This window comes from Acomys minous (genome assembly GCF_964271855.1).
Source record: "Acomys minous genome assembly, chromosome: 6".
NCBI classification, from domain to species: domain Eukaryota; kingdom Metazoa; phylum Chordata; class Mammalia; order Rodentia; family Muridae; genus Acomys; species Acomys minous.
In genome coordinates, this window is record NC_140487.1 from 23321790 (window position 1) to 23340082 (window position 18293).

At 43.3% G+C, this 18293-nt stretch overlaps 1 protein-coding gene across 1 annotated transcript; it reads left to right on the forward strand.

Moving 5' to 3' along the window:
• Positions 1 to 328: 328 nt before the first annotated feature.
• CYP51A1 (cytochrome P450 family 51 subfamily A member 1) lies at positions 329 to 17198 on the forward strand. The gene is made up of 10 exons (XM_084786932.1): positions 329 to 646; positions 2477 to 2575; positions 4126 to 4302; positions 5328 to 5454; positions 6686 to 6860; positions 8122 to 8241; positions 8599 to 8794; positions 12779 to 12874; positions 13514 to 13682; positions 15643 to 17198. Exons 1-10 carry the CDS (start codon positions 473 to 475, stop codon positions 15819 to 15821), a joined length of 1512 nt encoding a protein of 503 aa, XP_084643058.1. The 5' UTR covers positions 329 to 472; the 3' UTR covers positions 15822 to 17198.
• Positions 17199 to 18293: the final 1095 nt, after the last annotated feature.

Here is an 18293-nt window from a genome sequence, read left to right on the forward strand (position 1 = left end):
ACCTCAGCGGCGCGTGGTGCAATCACAGAGCGCTTTGCACCCTGCCGCTGTCTGCCACCACGCCTGTCCCGAGATCCCTCCGCCAGGCCCTCCGGTGCCCGCTCCCAGGGCCGTGCTCCTCTGGCACACGGGCCTTCGTGGCTCACAGTTCCCAGGGCGTGGCCGTTTCTGGAGCGATCGCTTTCTTTCCAGTGTCCTAGAGGCACAGGCAAAACCTGCTTCCTCAGGTCCCTCTCAGTGGCGCAAGGATCCAGCATTGCGCCGGGGGCGTGGCTAGAGAGAAGGCCCCGCCCCGTGCGTGACGTACAGGTGGCGCGCTGGAGGGCCGTGGGTGTGGGAGGCGCCTGGGCCCGTAGAGAGGCCGGGGCCGCCTCCCGACTCCCACCTGCCGACTTCTCCAGCTCCATCTTTTCGGAGAAGAGGCTGCGACCTCGGCCTCCAGCTCATCAGGCGGAGCGAAGCGACGGTCGGGATGGTGTTGCTGGGCTTGCTGCAGTCGGGCGGCTGGGTGCTGGGCCAGGCGGTGGAGCAGGTGACAGGAGGCAACCTGCTCTCCACGCTGCTCATCGCCTGCGCCTTCACTCTCAGCCTGGTCTACCTGTTCAGGCTCGCAGTGGGCCACATGGTCCAGCTTCCCGCCGGGGCGGTAAGTGCACCCCAGGGGTCCTCACTCTGTGCTCGGGCCGAGCTGGCGGGCTCCCTGCTCGGGGTTGCTGGCGGTGGTTTGCGCGCTGGGGACTGGGGTTGGTGGCTGCAGGCGCTTAGTGCTGCAGGCGATCCTGATCTTGGTTGTGGTGATGGTATCTTTGGAATCCTAAGTCGAGGCCTGTGCTTGGCTGCCTCAGTTTCTTCGGTGGCAGCGGCTTTGAACTCCTGGCTGGGATCGTGCTTTGCAGTATTTGTAGTCATGTGTTGGCTGTGCACTTCCTGGATGGAGGTGGCTTAAGTCGGCCTGTCTTGGCCGTGGCTGTAAGTGCAGAGCGCTGGACTAGCTTTGCTGTTCTTTGTGATTTTGGGTTCTTTGTGAGGGCCTTGAGGGCCTTGATGGCAAGGAACGGGCAGCTGCGGTCCGGGTGGCCATCTCTTTCTATATTGCTTTGTGTTTGTAGCATCCCGTGCACTAGTGGGCTTGATGACGATTAATATCAGTGTCAGGGAGATTGTGGCCAGTTCTAAAGTGACAAGAGTGTGTGGTAAGGGCTTTCCTGTGATACTGTAAAAATGCCAGTTTCTCTAGCTTAGCGCTACACCAAACCACTAGTTTCAAGCCTCCCAAGTATATTAGCTGAATGCCCTTGTAATCAACACTCGGTAGCTTTGAGAGCCACCCTTTTGAAACTTGACAGTGGAATGTAAAAACTAACTGAACTGTGTCCAGCATTAAGTTCCAACTAACTTGTTTTAAGAGTCATCTTTAAGCAAGGGTTAGGCAGTGCCTATTTCTTAACTCTTATTAGATTTGCGATCTTATAGGGTTATTGATTTTTGAGATGGGGGTCTTATTGTAACCTAGGGTGGCTGTGGGACTTGTTACGTAGGCAAGGCTAGCCGTGGCACACCTTCCAGCCTTCACCCCTTGGGTGTGTGTGCATTGCACACCTACCTTCTATGCATCTTTGAGGAGATAGTATTTGTCACTAGAAAGACAAAGGAACCTTATTGTAAAGTGCTGTGAGGTTTCGGTGTTTTGAAACCACCACATATCAGAGGAACATTATCTGCTTTCATCCTTGCAGGTTTATTGTTGCAGTCTTGCAATATGCAGGTCTCGTTTTGTGACATCTTAAGTCCCCTTAAGACTAGTGGCACTACATATACAGGGGGAGGAGGTCCCCCTCAGTCACAGTCATAGGGGAGGGGAGTAGGGTGAAAGTGGGAGGGAGGGAGGAATGGGAGGATAGAAGGGATGGGATAACAATTGAGATGTAATATGAATGAATTAAAAAAAAAAAGACTTGTGGCACAGAATTCCTGCTTGGAGAGGGTTCGTTCTCTTTAGTGTTGGTAGATCTAGTTATTTGCATTCATAGAAACATGGCATACTTGCGTTTCCATGTGAATATGAGAGACATTTTCCTTTTTGTAGGTTACTGCTTGGCCGTTTCTGTTCCAGAAAGTGTAAGGCAAGACTCTGGGATTGAAGGGAATGGCAATAGGCTGTAGAAACCAGAGAATTACAACCAGCTCTCTTTATTTGCTCCTCTAATGATTAGAGAAGTTGTCTGAAGCCTCCAATAGTACTGGACATTATTGCTGGTTACCAATGTTTAAAATCATACTGCCTTTTCCCCTAAACATTTCTATATTGAGTTTGTTCTATGTTAGACTTTCTCTAAATATGCTGTGTGTGTGTGTGTGTGTGTGTGTGTGTGTGTGTGTGTGTGTGTGAACATTAATCTCAAGCTGGCTATCAAATGAAACTTTTTTTTTAAATAAAATGAAAACTAAATTATTTCTCTCTTTTTTTTTTTTTTAGAAAAGTCCACCGTACATTTTCTCTCCAATTCCATTCCTTGGCCATGCAATAGCGTTTGGGAAAAGTCCAATTGAGTTCTTGGAAAATGCATATGAGAAGGTAAGTAAGTCTTTACATGGCCAGAGGTGGAGAAACTAGTTTAGAGAGGTACTTTTCTTTAAATAGAAAGACATTTAAAAAAAAAAATACACTACCTTCCCTGCTTGTTAGCATTATTGAAAACATAAAATGACAAGACCTTGTTGACTCATTCAGCTTTCCAGCGTGAGTGTCCTGGGATAGTGTCTGAGGGAACCTGTAGTTCTAATAGCTATGTTTTAAAAAATAGTCTTACATGTTATTTTCACTAATTATAGTCAAAGTTGACACTCACTTTTTAAAATCATGTATCTTTGGAAGCGTCTGTCTTTCCATCGTCCTGTCCATCCTATGTGACTCCACTGTCCACACTCAAGCCTTTGCGCTTCCCTTCATACACAGGGCATTTGCATCAGATCAGCTGTTTGCTCCATAGTCCTGCTTTGGATTTCTTGTTAATGATTACCCTTCCCAATATTAATTATTTAAGTGAACCCTGTTCTTTGTTTTAATATAATTTAAAGTACTCTGTAAGAATTCCTCAAGTGTATACAATATATTTCAATCCCATTTACCTCCCACTTCCCTCTTCCATTTCCTCCTCAATCCTTCTCCCATGTCTCTCTTTCAACTTGGTCATTAAAAAAGAAAAAAATCCACTGAGTCTAATGAGGGCTGTCTATATATGCATGGGTGTGGGGCCCTCTGCTAGAGCACGGTCAACCTACCCTTAAAGAAACTGACTCCCCATGCCCCACCAGCCATGGGCTGTCGGTAGTCCCTTATTTATCCAAAGTGTATTTTCAACAGTTTTTAAAAAAAGATTTAGTTTGTGTGTAAGCCTTTGTGTCTCTGAAAGTATGTGTCCCTAATGCAGTTACTGGCCAAGGCCAGAAGAGGGCATTGGATCCCCTAGATATATAGCTACAGCCAATTGTGAGCTGCCTAATTGTATGTGGGAACCAAACTCAGATCCTCTGCAAGCACAGTACATGAGCTAGCTCCCCCATCCCGCATACCCTGTTCTTATACCACACCCTTTCCTGGTGTACTTGTGCAAGGACTTTCATTGTAATGATTCTTTAATGGCATTTGATTTGTGGCTTCTGGGGCTCAAACTCAGGGGACCATCCTTGCTGGCAAGTGATTTTACCCACTGAACCATCCCACAGCCCCGATAAATTAGTTTATAACAAAAGGGAAAAAAGTATTTTCTTATAAATGTTGATTAAAGAATTTTATGTAGGCAATGTAGAACAATAATTAAAAACAGCTTGAGTACTACTTAGATAGCCAATAATTAAGAGGAACCGACTGCGCTAACACAGTGGCATCTAACGATACATTAGAGCTCTGACGTTTTGCATGGCAGAAAATATTTTCAGGATGTTCTAAAAAAGAATAAATCATTATACTTATTCTGCTTTTGTGATGAAGATAGGAGGTGGAATACGGCCAGGTGAAAACAGTTGTTTAAAAGTTTATGAATATTTGGAACTTTCAAAACACGGTGTTATTCTGTGATGTAAGAAATGTTTTGTAACAGCACGTGTGGTCTTTTTCTCCTTTAGTATGGACCTGTCTTTAGCTTTACCATGGTGGGCAAGACTTTTACTTACCTTTTGGGGAGCGAGGCTGCTGCACTGCTCTTCAATAGTAAGAATGAAGACCTGAATGCAGAAGATGTCTACAGTCGCCTGACCACACCCGTGTTTGGGAAGGGAGTTGCATATGATGTGCCAAACGCAGTAGGTGGCCTTTCTATCCTTTATCCAGGACAAATCGAAACTAGCTAGTTACAACAGTTAATATCACATACTTGTAATGCAGAGTTAATTTATTCCCTCACTTAAGAAATCGTGTTTTGTCCCAGCACTGGGTAGGCAGAGGCAGGTGGATCGCTGTTAGTTTGAGGCCAGTCTGGTCTACAGAGCGAGTCCAAGACAGCCAAGGCTACACAGAGAGACCCTGTCTCCAAAAACAAGAACAAGAAAAAAGAAAAGAAAAGAAATCAATAGTAACTTGGCATATTGAGATTTGATTTGAGAGAGTATCAAGAAAATATTACTATGTCGTCAAAAGGACTTCTTAGCCCAAGAGCTTTGACTTGGAAATTGACTTCGGAACTCCTTCTCAAGCCCGCTGTGGTGGCTCAAGGCCGCAGTCCCAGCATTTGGGAGGTTGACGCAGGAGAGTCTTGAACTCAAACCCAACATGGACTATAGTGGGAGAGCTGATCTTAAAACAAACACACAAATACACAAACAACTCTTTTAATGTGTCTCCTTTGGTTATGGGATGTTTTTTATGAGAGGGTTTCCTGCTCCCAGATGAGCACATTGAAGACTCAGGTGCCTGGTGAGAGCCGTAGCAGACATGGCCCACATCAGTTAGGAGTCAGGATTAGTGTTTCTGGGGCTGGCAGGGCTGGGGAGATGAATGTCTCCCCTATGTTGAAAAGCAATGACTTTTAAAAATTTTGCCCAGATTTATCTCTTTATTATCTTAAACGTTTTATTAGACTTAAAATTGTGATGCCTCAAAGGGCTGTTGTTTTAACATAAAATTACTTTATTCAGGCTGTTCTAAACTTCTGGAAGATATTGTTAGTGATGAATGATATTCAGAAATAGGATGAGGACTTATATGAAAGTGGTTATTTTTATTTTCAAATTTAAGAATGTTTTCTTTGTTATGTAGTTAGAATAACCTGATGTATCTCATAATGAAATAAAAATGTAATGTTGTATATCTCCCCTTTTTTTAAATGAAGGTTTTCTTGGAACAGAAGAAAATATTAAAAAGTGGCCTTAACATAGTCCAGTTCAAGCAGTATGTTCCTATAATTGAAAAAGAAACGAAGGAATACTTTCAAAGTTGGGGAGAGAGCGGAGAGAGAAGTAAGCAAAGGCATTCCATTTGTCCTGTCTTTTCTGTTTGTGTGCATGTACAGAACAAAGCACAGTGTGTGCAGAATTGCTATGTCTCTAATGCGAGGGCTATGCTGACGACAGTGCAGTTGAAATAGCAAACCCAGCCTTTATAGTGCGCTTCTAAGTATTGTCTTCAGAGAGACAATTGGCGTATCTATGCCAGGAGCAGTATCTGTTTATAGGCCGTAGGATGTTAGGCCTCACGTCACCACCTTCGGAGCCTGGCTGTCAGCTCCTATACAGGGTGGAGGAACTTGATTGCTAGTTTACCGGAAGCTGATGTGATGTATTTTCTAGTCCTAGAAGCATCTGATGTGCACATCAGAATGTCTATTGATATGCTGAGGGTTCTTCCTGCTTCTGCCTCTGAAGTGCTGGGGGCTCCAGGTGTGATCTCACCTAGAATGAGAAATAACTGTGGCACATGCCCGGCATCGTAGCACTTGGGAAGTGGAGGCAGGAGGATTACAAGTTTGAGGATAGCCTGTGCTACATAGCACGACCCATGTCTAAAACCAAACTGAAAATAAAGCATGAGAGGCATGCCATGAAGAGCCCCAAAGGACCAGTGTTGCCTGAATGCTTTGTGGCAGGTGCTAACTGGAAGTTCTTTGGTGACAGCAGAGGTAAAGAGTGAGGTGATTGTTGCTGCTTTCCGGGCCATGCAGTGGGCTTGCCGATGCCGTCTCCAGTGTTGGGGTTGTCTGAGGGGACTGTAGTTTTCTAGTACCTACAGCCACGACTTCTCCATTTGTTCCTTCTCTTCATCTGACCCCGGAGCATGCTGCCTTTGGTTTTGGGCCTGCCGTAGAGTGGGAATTTCCTCATTGCCCTCATAAGCATTGAGTAACATTTGTGTTACCCACAGCTTTTGTGCTGTGACCTGGAAATGAGGTGGCTGCATTTATTTTGATAGTCGTCTTATCTCTTGAAGAAGAATAATTTGTAAAAGAGGTGCAGATGTGCTCTGAGGCACCGCTTTTGCCTGACCAGAGGGGCAGTGTGGCCCAGTGGTTTGGCTATTGCCTCCCGAGTCCTGCATAGCTACCTAGCTCTCCGGAGTCTTTGGAGGTATGAATAGGATTGGGACTACATATATTCCCAACTTTTCTACACAATTTCTTTTATATGTTCAAGAAAATATTTTAAGAGATTTTTGCAAATAGTAATGAGAATGATCTTTTGTTTTCCTCCATAGATGTGTTTGAAGCCCTTTCCGAGCTCATTATTTTAACAGCTAGCCATTGTTTACATGGGAAGGAAATTAGAAGTCAACTCAACGAGAAGGTGGCCCAGCTGTATGCAGATCTGGACGGGGGTTTTAGCCACGCTGCCTGGCTGCTGCCTGGCTGGCTGCCTCTGCCTAGCTTCAGGTGTGTATGGAGAAGGACCACTGGCAACCAGGCTGACTTTCCATAGTTACTGTGCTGTCTCTGCTTTCTAGTTTGGGCAGGTTAGGAGCTTCCGTTTTTATAAGAGCTCAGGTCAAGTTTTCTTTATATAGTGAGCTCATTTGTAGGAAGATTCACTTTATGGATAAGGTAGTTTGTGGCCTCTTGTAATATTTTGCTTGTGTAATATTGCCTTTGTACGCCAAGAAGTCTCTCAGCTGTACTTAGAGATACAGCCTTTTAAAAGCACCCAGTTGAAAGTCGTTGACATTGTTTTGGGTACCTGTATTGTGACCTTTCTTTTGAATGTTTGTGCTTTTGTTTGTCTCCTTACCAACTATACTATAGTTTCCATAGGGACTGGGGCTGTCTCCTGCACAGCGGTGTGGCCCTTAGGCCTTGGCGTGTGGGACAGGCCCCGAGAGCCGCAGGCTTTCTCTGCCCTTGCTGGGTCATTTCTATTTAGGTGAGAGATAGGGCTTTAATTATTGATCTTTGTCCCTTTGATGTCTACTCCTTCTATTTAGCTGCCAAATAAAAGCTATTACAGCAAAGGGCCAGTCCAAGGGGCTCGCCGAAAGTCATGACATTCATAAGCTTTGCAGGTTAAAAAAAAACATGCTTGTAGTGGGCGTGGCAGATGTGGGCTCTGGGAATTCAACTCCCATTCTCTGTAAGCGCAGTATGAGCTCTGAGTACTGAGCTCATCTTTTCAGCCCCAAGATGGCTTGGTTTTAGGTTTTAGCTGCCGCTCACTCGCTATGCGGATGTATGTGAAGGGCAGCCTCACAGCTCTTAGTATATACTGAGCACCCTGATCAAAGTAAACGTTTCAGGAGATGGGGCTCGTGTTTGGAACCTATAAGGATTTTTCTCTCAGCAGAGTTATGCAGTTATAGAGAGTGAGAAAACTAGACTAAAATGCTGTGAAAGAGGCAGTGTGACTCAGTAGCTTTGAGGACTAATTTGGAAAATGTAGAACCTTATGCTGACTTAGACATGTATTCTGTCGAACTAGTTGGGAGGTGCTTGTGAGGGAGGGCCATGCTTACTTGGATAGGTATTGTTACCAAGGTGAGCCGCGTGACAGGGTCCTGTCCTTGCTGGGGATGGTCTGAGTCCACGTCTTCTCTCTTTCCTGGTTCCGAGTTCTTGCCACTTCAGTCATTAAAGTTAGTGCTTTATGTTTGGGTGTGGGTTCTGAATGTCACTCTATTGAAAGTACTCTGGTTTTGAATTATAGGCGCAGGGACAGAGCCCATCGGGAGATCAAGAATATTTTCTACAAGGCCATCCAGAAACGTAGGCTGTCACAAGAAAAAGCTGATGATATTCTCCAAACTTTACTAGATTCTACATACAAGTGAGAGCCGTCGGATCACATGTTAAGCTGAAGCAAGAAACTATACATTAAGATGCAGATTACTGACACTTTCAGTTAAGGCAGTGGAATAAATTAGTACTTGTAAATTGTTGAGACATAAAGCACTGCGCCCTAGTGTTTCACCCGGATGCCATAGGCTGGCGTGGGGACCGTTTGCAAATAAACTGGAAGGAAGTCTTTTGTAATCAAAGCTGGGCTTTCTCCTGGCTGGTCTCTTTCTTGGGAGGGGAGCTGGGAGCACTAAGTGCTGGTGGGGAAAGAAAAGTAACCATTCCGTCTGGAAACCGAATATTCACTCTGTCTGCCCCATGTTAAGTGTGTGTGGTTTCTCCTCAGGGACGGGCGGCCTCTGACAGATGATGAGGTAGCAGGCATGCTCATCGGACTGCTGCTGGCAGGCCAGCACACCTCCTCCACCACCAGTGCCTGGATGGGCTTCTTTTTGGCCAGGGATAAACCACTCCAAGACAAATGCTACTTAGAACAGAAGGCAGTGTGTGGCGACGATCTGCCACCCTTGACTTATGAGCAGGTTTGTTTCCAGGGGACACCGTGAGGCTTTCTGTTCACCGTAGCTTCAGTTAATATGCTCGTAGGAACTTTCTACAACCTTAGGTTAAAGAAGAGCTGAATGTCAGTGCTTCTCTACAGTTTGCAGTGGCTTTGTCCTGAGGCCTTACAGCTCTTTGCACTTGCTGCTTTGGTGGCGTGCCTTTAACTCCTGGCCTCTGTCCTCGGAGAGTGCCTTCTGTATGTTGCGCTTGTGGTGCAGGGGCCTCTGGATCACATGCATTTCTGAGGCCTTTGTCCTCAGGTGGTAGCGGCAGTGATGGGCACTATAAGTTCATATGTGCATTGCACCCAGCTTGCTGGGTAGAAAAGCATGACGGGGCTCACTCACAGTGTAACAGGGCCTCCTGAAACACACCTGGGCCTTATCCTCTTTTTGTTATACTTTGCTTTGATACTTTATGAAAATGATGTGCTATGTTCAGATATACTTAAATTCCTGTGATAAAACATCTTTTGTGTGTGTGTGTGTTGTATGTGTGTTATTTTTGTTTGCTAATCATAATCATACAAACATATCAGAAACATAATAAAGGCTATATATCCATTGTTTTATTGTGGCATCTTTGGTAATATGCCAACTGCCTCAAGAATTTAGCTAGACCTCCTTTGCCACCAATGACCTCAGTCCCTTGAGAGGGCCATGCTCCTAATGAGCACCCATTATTAATTAGCCTTTTACAAGTGTCCCACTACTTGCCATCACTCTATGAATCTGTGGGAAACACTCTTTTTGGAGACAGTTTTACTCTTTAGCTCTTGGCTGGCTTAGAACTTGCTATGTAGAGCAGGCTGATCTAAACTCAAGAGATCCCTGCACTGGCTTCCTGAGTGCAAGTGGCTGCAGAGCACATTTAATGATATCCAAATCATAAGAGCAGGTTAAGGTCCCTCCAGTATGGACATTCTGCATGGTACTTACCATTTGTTCATTTTCTAGACATTTGCTTTACCTTCACAGTTTGGATCTGATGAAAGTGTCATTTCCAAACATTTGTCCTGATTTTGTGGCATTTGTTTTCAATTTTGTGGAGTACATATTTTGGAGTGGGATTGCTGGCCCATACAGAAGCTTCATGTTTGATGTACTGAACTGCCAAACATTTTAACCTCATCACCAGCACTGACGTGTTCTGATGTCTGTGGGTGCTTGCTGTGCGCTGGCTGTGATGCGTGTCACTGAGCGGGTGTGGCATTTCCCTGATGGCTGAGTATTTTGTGATGTTTTCTTAGGAGAATGTCTGTCCCTTTATGACATGGACTGCCTCCTTTTACTGGCCTGAGCATTTGTGTGTGTTTTCAAAAGGTGGAGACTTCCCTCTGCTTTTTTCCTAGTTTCCTTCTCCTTTTGGGTCTTTGATTTGTTTTGAATTACTTTTGATACCCTGTGAGGTGAGGGACCATTGTGCCTGTTTTGTCTGTAGAAATCCATTTGTGCCAGCACCATTTGTTGAAAAGACTGTTGTTTCCCTCTGAATGGTCTTGTCAGAAATCTATTGGCCGTAACTTTAAGGCTTCATTTCTTGACTGTGATCCCATTCTATCAAGCCGTGTGTTTAGCTTATGTGTTAGCTATATGTCTCCTTTTATAAGTTTTAAATTTTAGAGTGTGGCTCTAATCTTTCAGGATATTTTTAGTTCCTTCAATTTTCATAATGATTTTAGCAATTTCTGCAAAAATGATTGATTGACTGCCATTCTAACAAGTTTAGTCTTTAGACACACTCCCATGCCGTGACTGCATCGTGCATAGCTCCTTCCTTCCTTCCTTTTTCTTTTTTTTTTTTGGCTTTTAATTTCTTCCAACATTTTAATTGTTTTTATTCTTCAGTGATAGCGGTTCCATCTTCTTTGCTAAGTGTGTTCTTTTTGTGTTGTGTTCTTTATTTGGTGTGTGGTATGCACATGCATTTCCACGGTACACAGGTAGTGGTCAGGACAGCACGGAGGCGTTGGGGCTGTCCACTCTGAGTTCCAGGGAGTGAACTGAGGCCATCTATCTTGGCAGTAAATGCCTTTTCTTGCTGAGCCATTTTGCTACATCCTTTTTTTTTTTTAATTGTGTATACAGTGCTCAATGGCCAGAGGAGGGCATTAGATCACATTATAGATGGTTGTGAGCCACCATGTGGTTGCTGGGAATTGAACTCAGGACCTTTGGAAGAGCAGTCAGTGCTCTTAACCTCTGAGCCATCTCTCCAGCCCCATTTTGCTACATCCTAAGTATTCTTTTTATGTTATTCTCATGCCAGTTCAAATCTCCTATTGATCTACTCCAGTGAGAATGTTATTTGTATCCTTTCAGGTCAAGGATTTCTATATTTCTAAAAATAATCTCTTTTCTATTTGGTGAGGTATTGTCATATTGTCTCATACTTTAGGCCTAATTTTCTTTTTGTTCTTCGAAGGTCTTCATAATCGTCTGTATAAATTCATCTAGTAGTTCAAAGTTTAGTGTCTGTCCTTATTGGAGGCTGTGGCTGTGGCCATTCATTCCATTCTGCAGGTGCCAGGATGTCAGCTCCACAAACCCTAGAGCTGCAAGTCTGGTCCCTGAGGTCACTTGGTAGTTGCTGAGATTGTAGGAGAGGTGGCCAGTAAGGAAGGGGACATGTCCTGCATGCTCTCAAGTGTCCCCTGACTGCTGTGTTGATTTCTGTTTACTAAATTTGAATGCTCTGTAAGGAGCTAGTTGCTTTAGTTTAAAAAAAAAAATCTAATTCAGACATAATCCCTATTAAACTTCCTTTTGAGTTGTACTTATTTCTTTTTTAAATAAGGTTTCTAATATTTTTGTTGTACTTCCTACATTGAAAAGCAGTGGCAAGTCTGGAAATGAGATCTCTGGGGTTTGTAAACAGGATTATGTGAAGTCCGTGTTCATCTGTAGTCACTGAACTTTTTGTGTTTGTTTGTTTGTTTGAGAGATCATTTCAGTATTTCATTTTGGCTGTCCTGGAACTCACTGTGTAGACCAGTGGGGCTTTGAACTCATGGAGATGTGCTTGTCTTTGGGATTAAAGATGCTGTGATGTGTGGGCATCTCAGTTAGTGATTTCTTAAACTGTCTTGAACTCTTAGCTTTTGCTGAGGAGCTTTGCATGTTCTGGGCATGTTCTTCACAGTCCTTCAGGTGGTTTGTTTCAACTTGGCTTTTAGCCTTTACTTTTTGTGTGTTGGTCAATCACAGGTGAGAGATTGGATCTGTCATATCTCACGTTGCATGTTGTAGCTCTCCTGTACATGCATGTGGCGTTATGTTAGAACTTTCCAGGCTCTCTTGTAGACATCTCGTTTTCATTTTCCAGGTGCTTTCTTTTTAAGTATCTTGCTTTATCTCTTAAGTGTATCACCACCCCAAGTACTTAAAATGTTGTATTGGCTGGATCTCTCTCTCTCTCTGATACAAGGTCTCAGTGTAGCCCAGGCTGCCTGGGGGGGGGGGGTGCGGGGGGGGGTGCTGCTGTGCCTGACTGCTCTTGGCAGATCTGCTCCAGCTTCTCTGGGGGTAGTTCCATGCTTTTGCTTTCTGAGGCTCCCTTTGATCTGCCGTAGTATAAGTCATACTCCAAAGCTTGCTTTCCTCACGAAGATTCCTTTCTTCTTGAGTGAACTCTTGGTACGTTATTACAAACCTTCTAATTTCTCAGAGTTTTGAAAAAGTTGACACTGATTTTTTAATGATCTTAATTTTTGAAAGAGTGAATTTTATTGTCCTTAACCATACCATTCACCGTCTTCCTGTTATCTTGCCCTCCTCCTTCCCTTGTTGACCTTGATAGTGATAAAACTTGGCAGGCCCAGCCATCATGAACCAGTTACTGCTGCCTCGATACTCTCACACTAACTTGAAAATTAGAATAATTCTCTCCTGCTGTTGAGGTATGGTGAAGATTTGGGGAGGGACCAGAAATAATTCTTGATTTCTTTCTTTCTTTCTTTTCAGTTGAAGGATCTGAATATGCTTGATCGATGCATAAAAGAAACCCTGAGACTGCGGCCTCCGATCATGACCATGATGAGAATGGCCAGGACCCCTCAGGTCAGTCTCTCGCCTACATTCTCCCTTCTGGGCCCAGTTTCAGAGTGAATATTATTATTTTTTAATACATTTTATTAATTTATTCCTATTACATCTAAATTGTTATCCCATCCCTTGTATTGTCCCATTCCTCCCTCCCTCCCGCTTTCCCCTTACTCCCCTCCCCTATGGCTGTGACTGAGGGGGACCTCTTCCCCCAGTATATCACAGCGAATATTATTAACATAGGAGTAAAAACTGCCGACATTGTAAATATATGAACATTATTACATAATTATAGACATTAAGCATGCTTATCTAATGTTGATTATGTTTTTAATTTAACAATTGTAGTTTTTAAAAGTTAGAGGTACATTTCTTGCCTTTAAACACAATATGGTATTTTGTAAAACCTGCATGAATTACATAGGTCAGATTATGAAAAGGTTCGATTTTACTCTGCCTTGAACTGGGTTTGTATACACTTCTAGTTCAGTATTGGCAGACTTGTAAACAACTTTGAGTCAAGATAATCTTAGTTTATCATCTAGACAGCTTTAAACGGATGCACAGTCCACACTGACACTGACTAATGCCTTCTTCTCATTTGGTCCATCACGAAACACTCTCTAACAAACTGTGTTCCTTCTCACTTTGTAGACTGTGGCAGGGTACACCATTCCTCCAGGACATCAGGTGTGTGTTTCTCCTACTGTCAATCAAAGACTGAAGGACTCCTGGGTAGAACGCCTGGACTTTAATCCTGACCGCTACTTACAGGATAACCCAGCATCAGGAGAGAAGTTTGCCTACGTGCCATTTGGAGCTGGTGAGATGATTGACTGCACTTTCGGTTGAAGTGCTTGTTGCTGTAGTATGTCTGTGCCTCAGGAAACCACCCTGACATTCAGATTCCAGAGAGAGAGGCTGGGGAGAGAAGTATGTTTCTCCCCTTCCGAGGAACATGCCTGCACATTTTTGGGGTGGGGTCTTTGAAAGTGGAAAAGATTTCATGAGTCTAAGGCTGAATCTTTGCATTCTGACCCACGTCCTTTTATTAGTTCTAAACATATGAAGGCCTGGAAGTTCAGAGCATATTTAACAAGTGCGCTTATCACATACAAAGGACTATAGATGAACTTGGCAGTTCAGATTCTGTAAGGAGAGAGGAGTCATCACTAAACTCGTGCCCACTTCCCCTGGCTTCCAGGTACCAGGCTGCTCTTGTACTGTATGCAGCAGCTTTTTTGGACAGCTTTGAGTATTAGGTCCATTTACTATCCTGTCAGTAGATGGTCCTAATCACAATCCTGGCTCTTCTTTGTGTTAGTATTTATAGTATCTACAGCTAGCATAACCTGAGTGCCTAAAAACAAGACTGTCACCTTGCAGTTTGGGAGGATGGTTATCTGAAATCAAGGTGTTGATTCTGGAGGTTTTGACGAAGACTTCTTACTCTTTCCTAGTCGTAGAAGTTTCTGGTAATCCTTGGCTTGCAGCTGCATCTCACTCCAGCTGCTGCTCTGTTTTTCCTTGTTATTTATTTATCTATAAATAGTTCTTATGTTACATATTGTAAGTCATCAGTTCTTTTGTTGATTCTGTCAGGGTACTTGCAGTTTGTGGCTATTAATTCTTCAACTTTTTTCTTTAAGACAGACTTCTCTTGAATGTGGACCAATGTAAATGGCTTCTGTAAATGTGGCTCCCACAAATAAATGCTTAATGGGCCATGTAAACATAGTTATAAAGCCATGTTGAATTTTGTTTTTTCTTTTCCCCTTCTTTCTTCCTTTCTTTTTGTTTGTTTGTTTCTTTCTTTCTTTAGTTTTTGTTTTTAGACAGGGTTTCACTCTGTAGCTTTTACCGGCCTGCCTGGCTTCTGATTTAGGGAGATTAGCCTGCTTCTGCTTCCTAGATGCTGTAAAGGCATGCACCACCACACTGGGAGGCCAAACTGCTTCAGTCTTAAGGCAGCAAGCATTCTTGGCCAAACCACACGTCATGAATGTGGTTTCCTGCTCTTTACTAAACCTTAGTGCCTTTAGCATTGATGATCTAGGATTGTCTTGAATTCTTAAGTATGATGTGAGAGAGAGATGAACTTTGTGATTCTTAGATGTATTCTCTCCACACCCACATTTTAGTGTCTACTTAATTCTCAACACTTTCTTGCTCTCAGGACCTTGGCTGAGCAGCAGATGGCCATCAGATTATTTCTGGGCTCTGGGTTCTTTCCCTTTGCTCTAGTTGACCTTGTGCAGCGCAGCACCACACTGTTCCTGGACTTTTAGTCATGTAATCAAAGTTGAAATCTGTTAAGTTCTTCAGCGTAGTCCATGCTTATGGGTGTTCTGGCCTTGTTTCCCTGTCGATTTTAGAATTTGTCAGCTTCCGCAGTTGATTTTGATTTTAGTGTAGATGTTATTTTGGGTTTATATCACTAATGGGCATCTGGGATTTTGATTGACCTGTTCACATGTAACACAGGAGTGCTCTTGGGACCTGTATCTCACACATTCTTATCTTATGATTCGAATTAAACCTCTAAAAATATAGTCACTCCCCCCCCCCCCCAAAATATATATATAGTCACCCACATTTTCCTCTAACACTGGCAATATCTGGGTTTTAAAATGATTTACATTTTTACTTTATGTGCAAGGTGTCATCTTTTTATTATAGTTACACATTTCCTGATTGTCTACAACGAATGCCACTCTAGGCTTAAAGAGGTAAGAAAGAACCTAAAACTTAGTCTGATGAAACTTTTTTCCCCTTTTAAACAGGGCGTCATCGTTGTATTGGAGAAAATTTTGCCTATGTTCAGATTAAGACAATTTGGTCCACTATGCTCCGTTTATATGAATTTGACCTCATCAATGGATATTTTCCCAGTGTGAATTATACAACAATGATCCACACCCCTGAAAACCCAGTAATCCGTTACAAACGAAGATCAAAATGAAAAAAGGACCAAGGAAGCACCGTGGGCTCTTGACTGCACGCTGCAGCTTGGGAGAGAATGAAGCTTTGAAACAGCTTTCATAGTGTACTGTTTTTTGAGTGTGTAATTCTGAAAGCCAGTTTATGATTTTAATGTTTCATTAACTCAGTGGTTTTATCAAACCTAATGGCATTCAAAACAGTTACAATAGTTTTGATAGGACTTTATGAAAGTCAAGTTTATGTTAGACATTGTCTGTTTACGGGAGTCTCAGTTGGCAGATGCTACAGAACACATCGTCCAGGTATTAACTTCAAAAGCACATGTTGCCCTAGGGAGAGTGCTTTGGGACATTCCAGTTGGGAACTAGTTTTGCAAGTTTAAAAGTCAAATTCTGCAAAGGCTACAGGTTACTCATGTACTTGGGTAAGGACTAAGCCCTTTGGGAAGCTTTAGGTGAAAGGGAACACTAGATGGGTGACAATATAACTTGGCAACTTGTGGCCCTGCTACAGGAGGATGGCAGGGATCCTGGACTATTCCTCGATAACTTTATTTCCTAAGAATGCTACTCACTGAAGAGTGCATATGTATGTTACTGGTTCCACTGGTCACATTTTTTTTTTTTTTTTGGTGAAAAATCCAAAGTCAAATCCTTATAGGACTTTGATTTTAATTTTGCTTAAGGTCTTTTGAATCCTCCACAGAAAATACAGTTAGGGAAGTTTCAATTACCAGGCTTTTAAAAGTATAGGATCTTGAGATTAGTGAATTCTAGGTTTAAGGTTGGCGGACGAGAAATGGTCTTGTTGGCTGTATTCTGTGGAGCTTGTGTTCAGGAGCCAACCCAAGATATGGTAACCATGGGCCCAACTCTGTGACACGGGCATAATCTATCAGAGTCAAGGTAACTCAGGTGCTGGGTGTGCTCCTGTACACCTGCAATTCAGAGGCTTGAGGCAGGAGGATTTTAAGTTTGAGGCCAAACTAGCCTATGTAGGCTAAATATTCTCCAAAACACCAGAAAAGAAACACCCTCCCCCAAATAAAACCCTTTTCTCTACAGCATGTGTAATGGCTGGTTTTGTGAGTCAACTTGACACAAGCTGGAGCCATCAGACAGGAAGGAGCCTCAGTTGGGGAACTGCCTCCATGAGACCCAGCTGTAAGGCATTTTCTCAGTTAGTGATCAATTCGGGAGAGCCCAGTCCATTGCTGATGGTGCTATCCCTGGGCTTTGTGGTTCTGGGTTCTATAAGAAAGCAGGATGAGAAAGCCATGATGAGCAAGCCAGTAAGCAGCACTTCTCCATGGCTTCTGCGTCAGCTCCTGCCCTGACTTCCTTTGATGATAAACAGTGATATGAAGTGTAAGCCAAATAAACCTTTTCCTCCCTAACTTGCTTTTTGGTCGTGGTGTTTCATCGCAGCAATAGAAACCCAAGGACAGTGTGCTACAGTTTTGAGGCTTGAAGATTCTTTGTATGGAGGCCTAAATCTCTGCTGTTAAAGGTTTCACATTTAACTTCTCTATGAGAAAAAGTTCACTTGTCCGTATTCATGAATTTGAAGTGTGCTTCAGTAAATACAGTTCAAGGGAAAATTGCATCCTACTTGTATGAATTAGGCTCCCTTTAATATTTCCTTTAGTTACTTAGGTAAGTCACTCTGTTATCAGGGCCCCGTGAGAAATCAGGTATTTTCACAGCAAATTATAAACGTTGCTGACCTTTTTCCAAGTATGCTTCTCTCTCCTTTTACTATGGTGGTTATCAGATGACTCCTGGCTCACAGATGCTGCACTGGCACGTGCTAGATGACAGCTCTTATGGAAGCTTGACGATTGTTTCTGTGTAACTGATTTTCTTCGCCAGCCTGGATAGTTTGTCTTTATTGGTCTGAGAAGGGTTCTAGACTTGAATGAGATTTGTAGGTTCGTGGGACAGAGTTAAATCCCGAGTAAGGCTGGCCTGTTCACTGGCTAGTTTTAGAATCTGACATACTTTCAGTGCTGAGAATTAACATACTGAAGCATTAGAATTAGGTTTTCATCACAGACCAGTTATTGTGAGTAACAGTTATTGAGAAGAACACAGCAGAGGCCCAAGGCCACAGGAGGGCTGACTTCCGGACTTGGCTGGCAAGCAGTCGTCCATATGCTTTTCCCTACACAACTGCCTTGACTTGGCGACTGTTATCAGCTTTAAAGGTTTTTATGCACAACACTCCTCTTAACTAGTTGTTAGAATCCGCCTTTGCTATTTCTTGAAAGCTTGGTTGCAATGCAAGGGAAATATTTAACTAGAACTTCTCAGCAATGCTCAGCTTCAGGATTGTGTTTACATAACTCTTTAGTAGTGAAACAGTATCTTTCAGAGTGAACAGCACGGCTGTTTTGACAGTCAAGAGTGTGCTACAGGGAACCCTCTGGAGAACCGTATCCTCTCGGAGTGTCCCAGTTAGACTTTGGCTGGCTTAGGAGGAGGCTTCCTGA

Coding starts and splice junctions, on each gene's coding strand:
- CYP51A1 (XM_084786932.1), top strand. CDS start 473: ATGGTGTTGCTGGGCTTGCTGCAGTCGGGCGGCTGGGTGCTGGGCCAG. Junction 8,242..8,598: donor TTACTAGATTCTACATACAA/GTGAGAGCCGTC, acceptor GTTTCTCCTCAG/GGACGGGCGGCCTCTGACAG. Junction 8,795..12,778: donor CACCCTTGACTTATGAGCAG/GTTTGTTTCCAG, acceptor CTTTCTTTTCAG/TTGAAGGATCTGAATATGCT.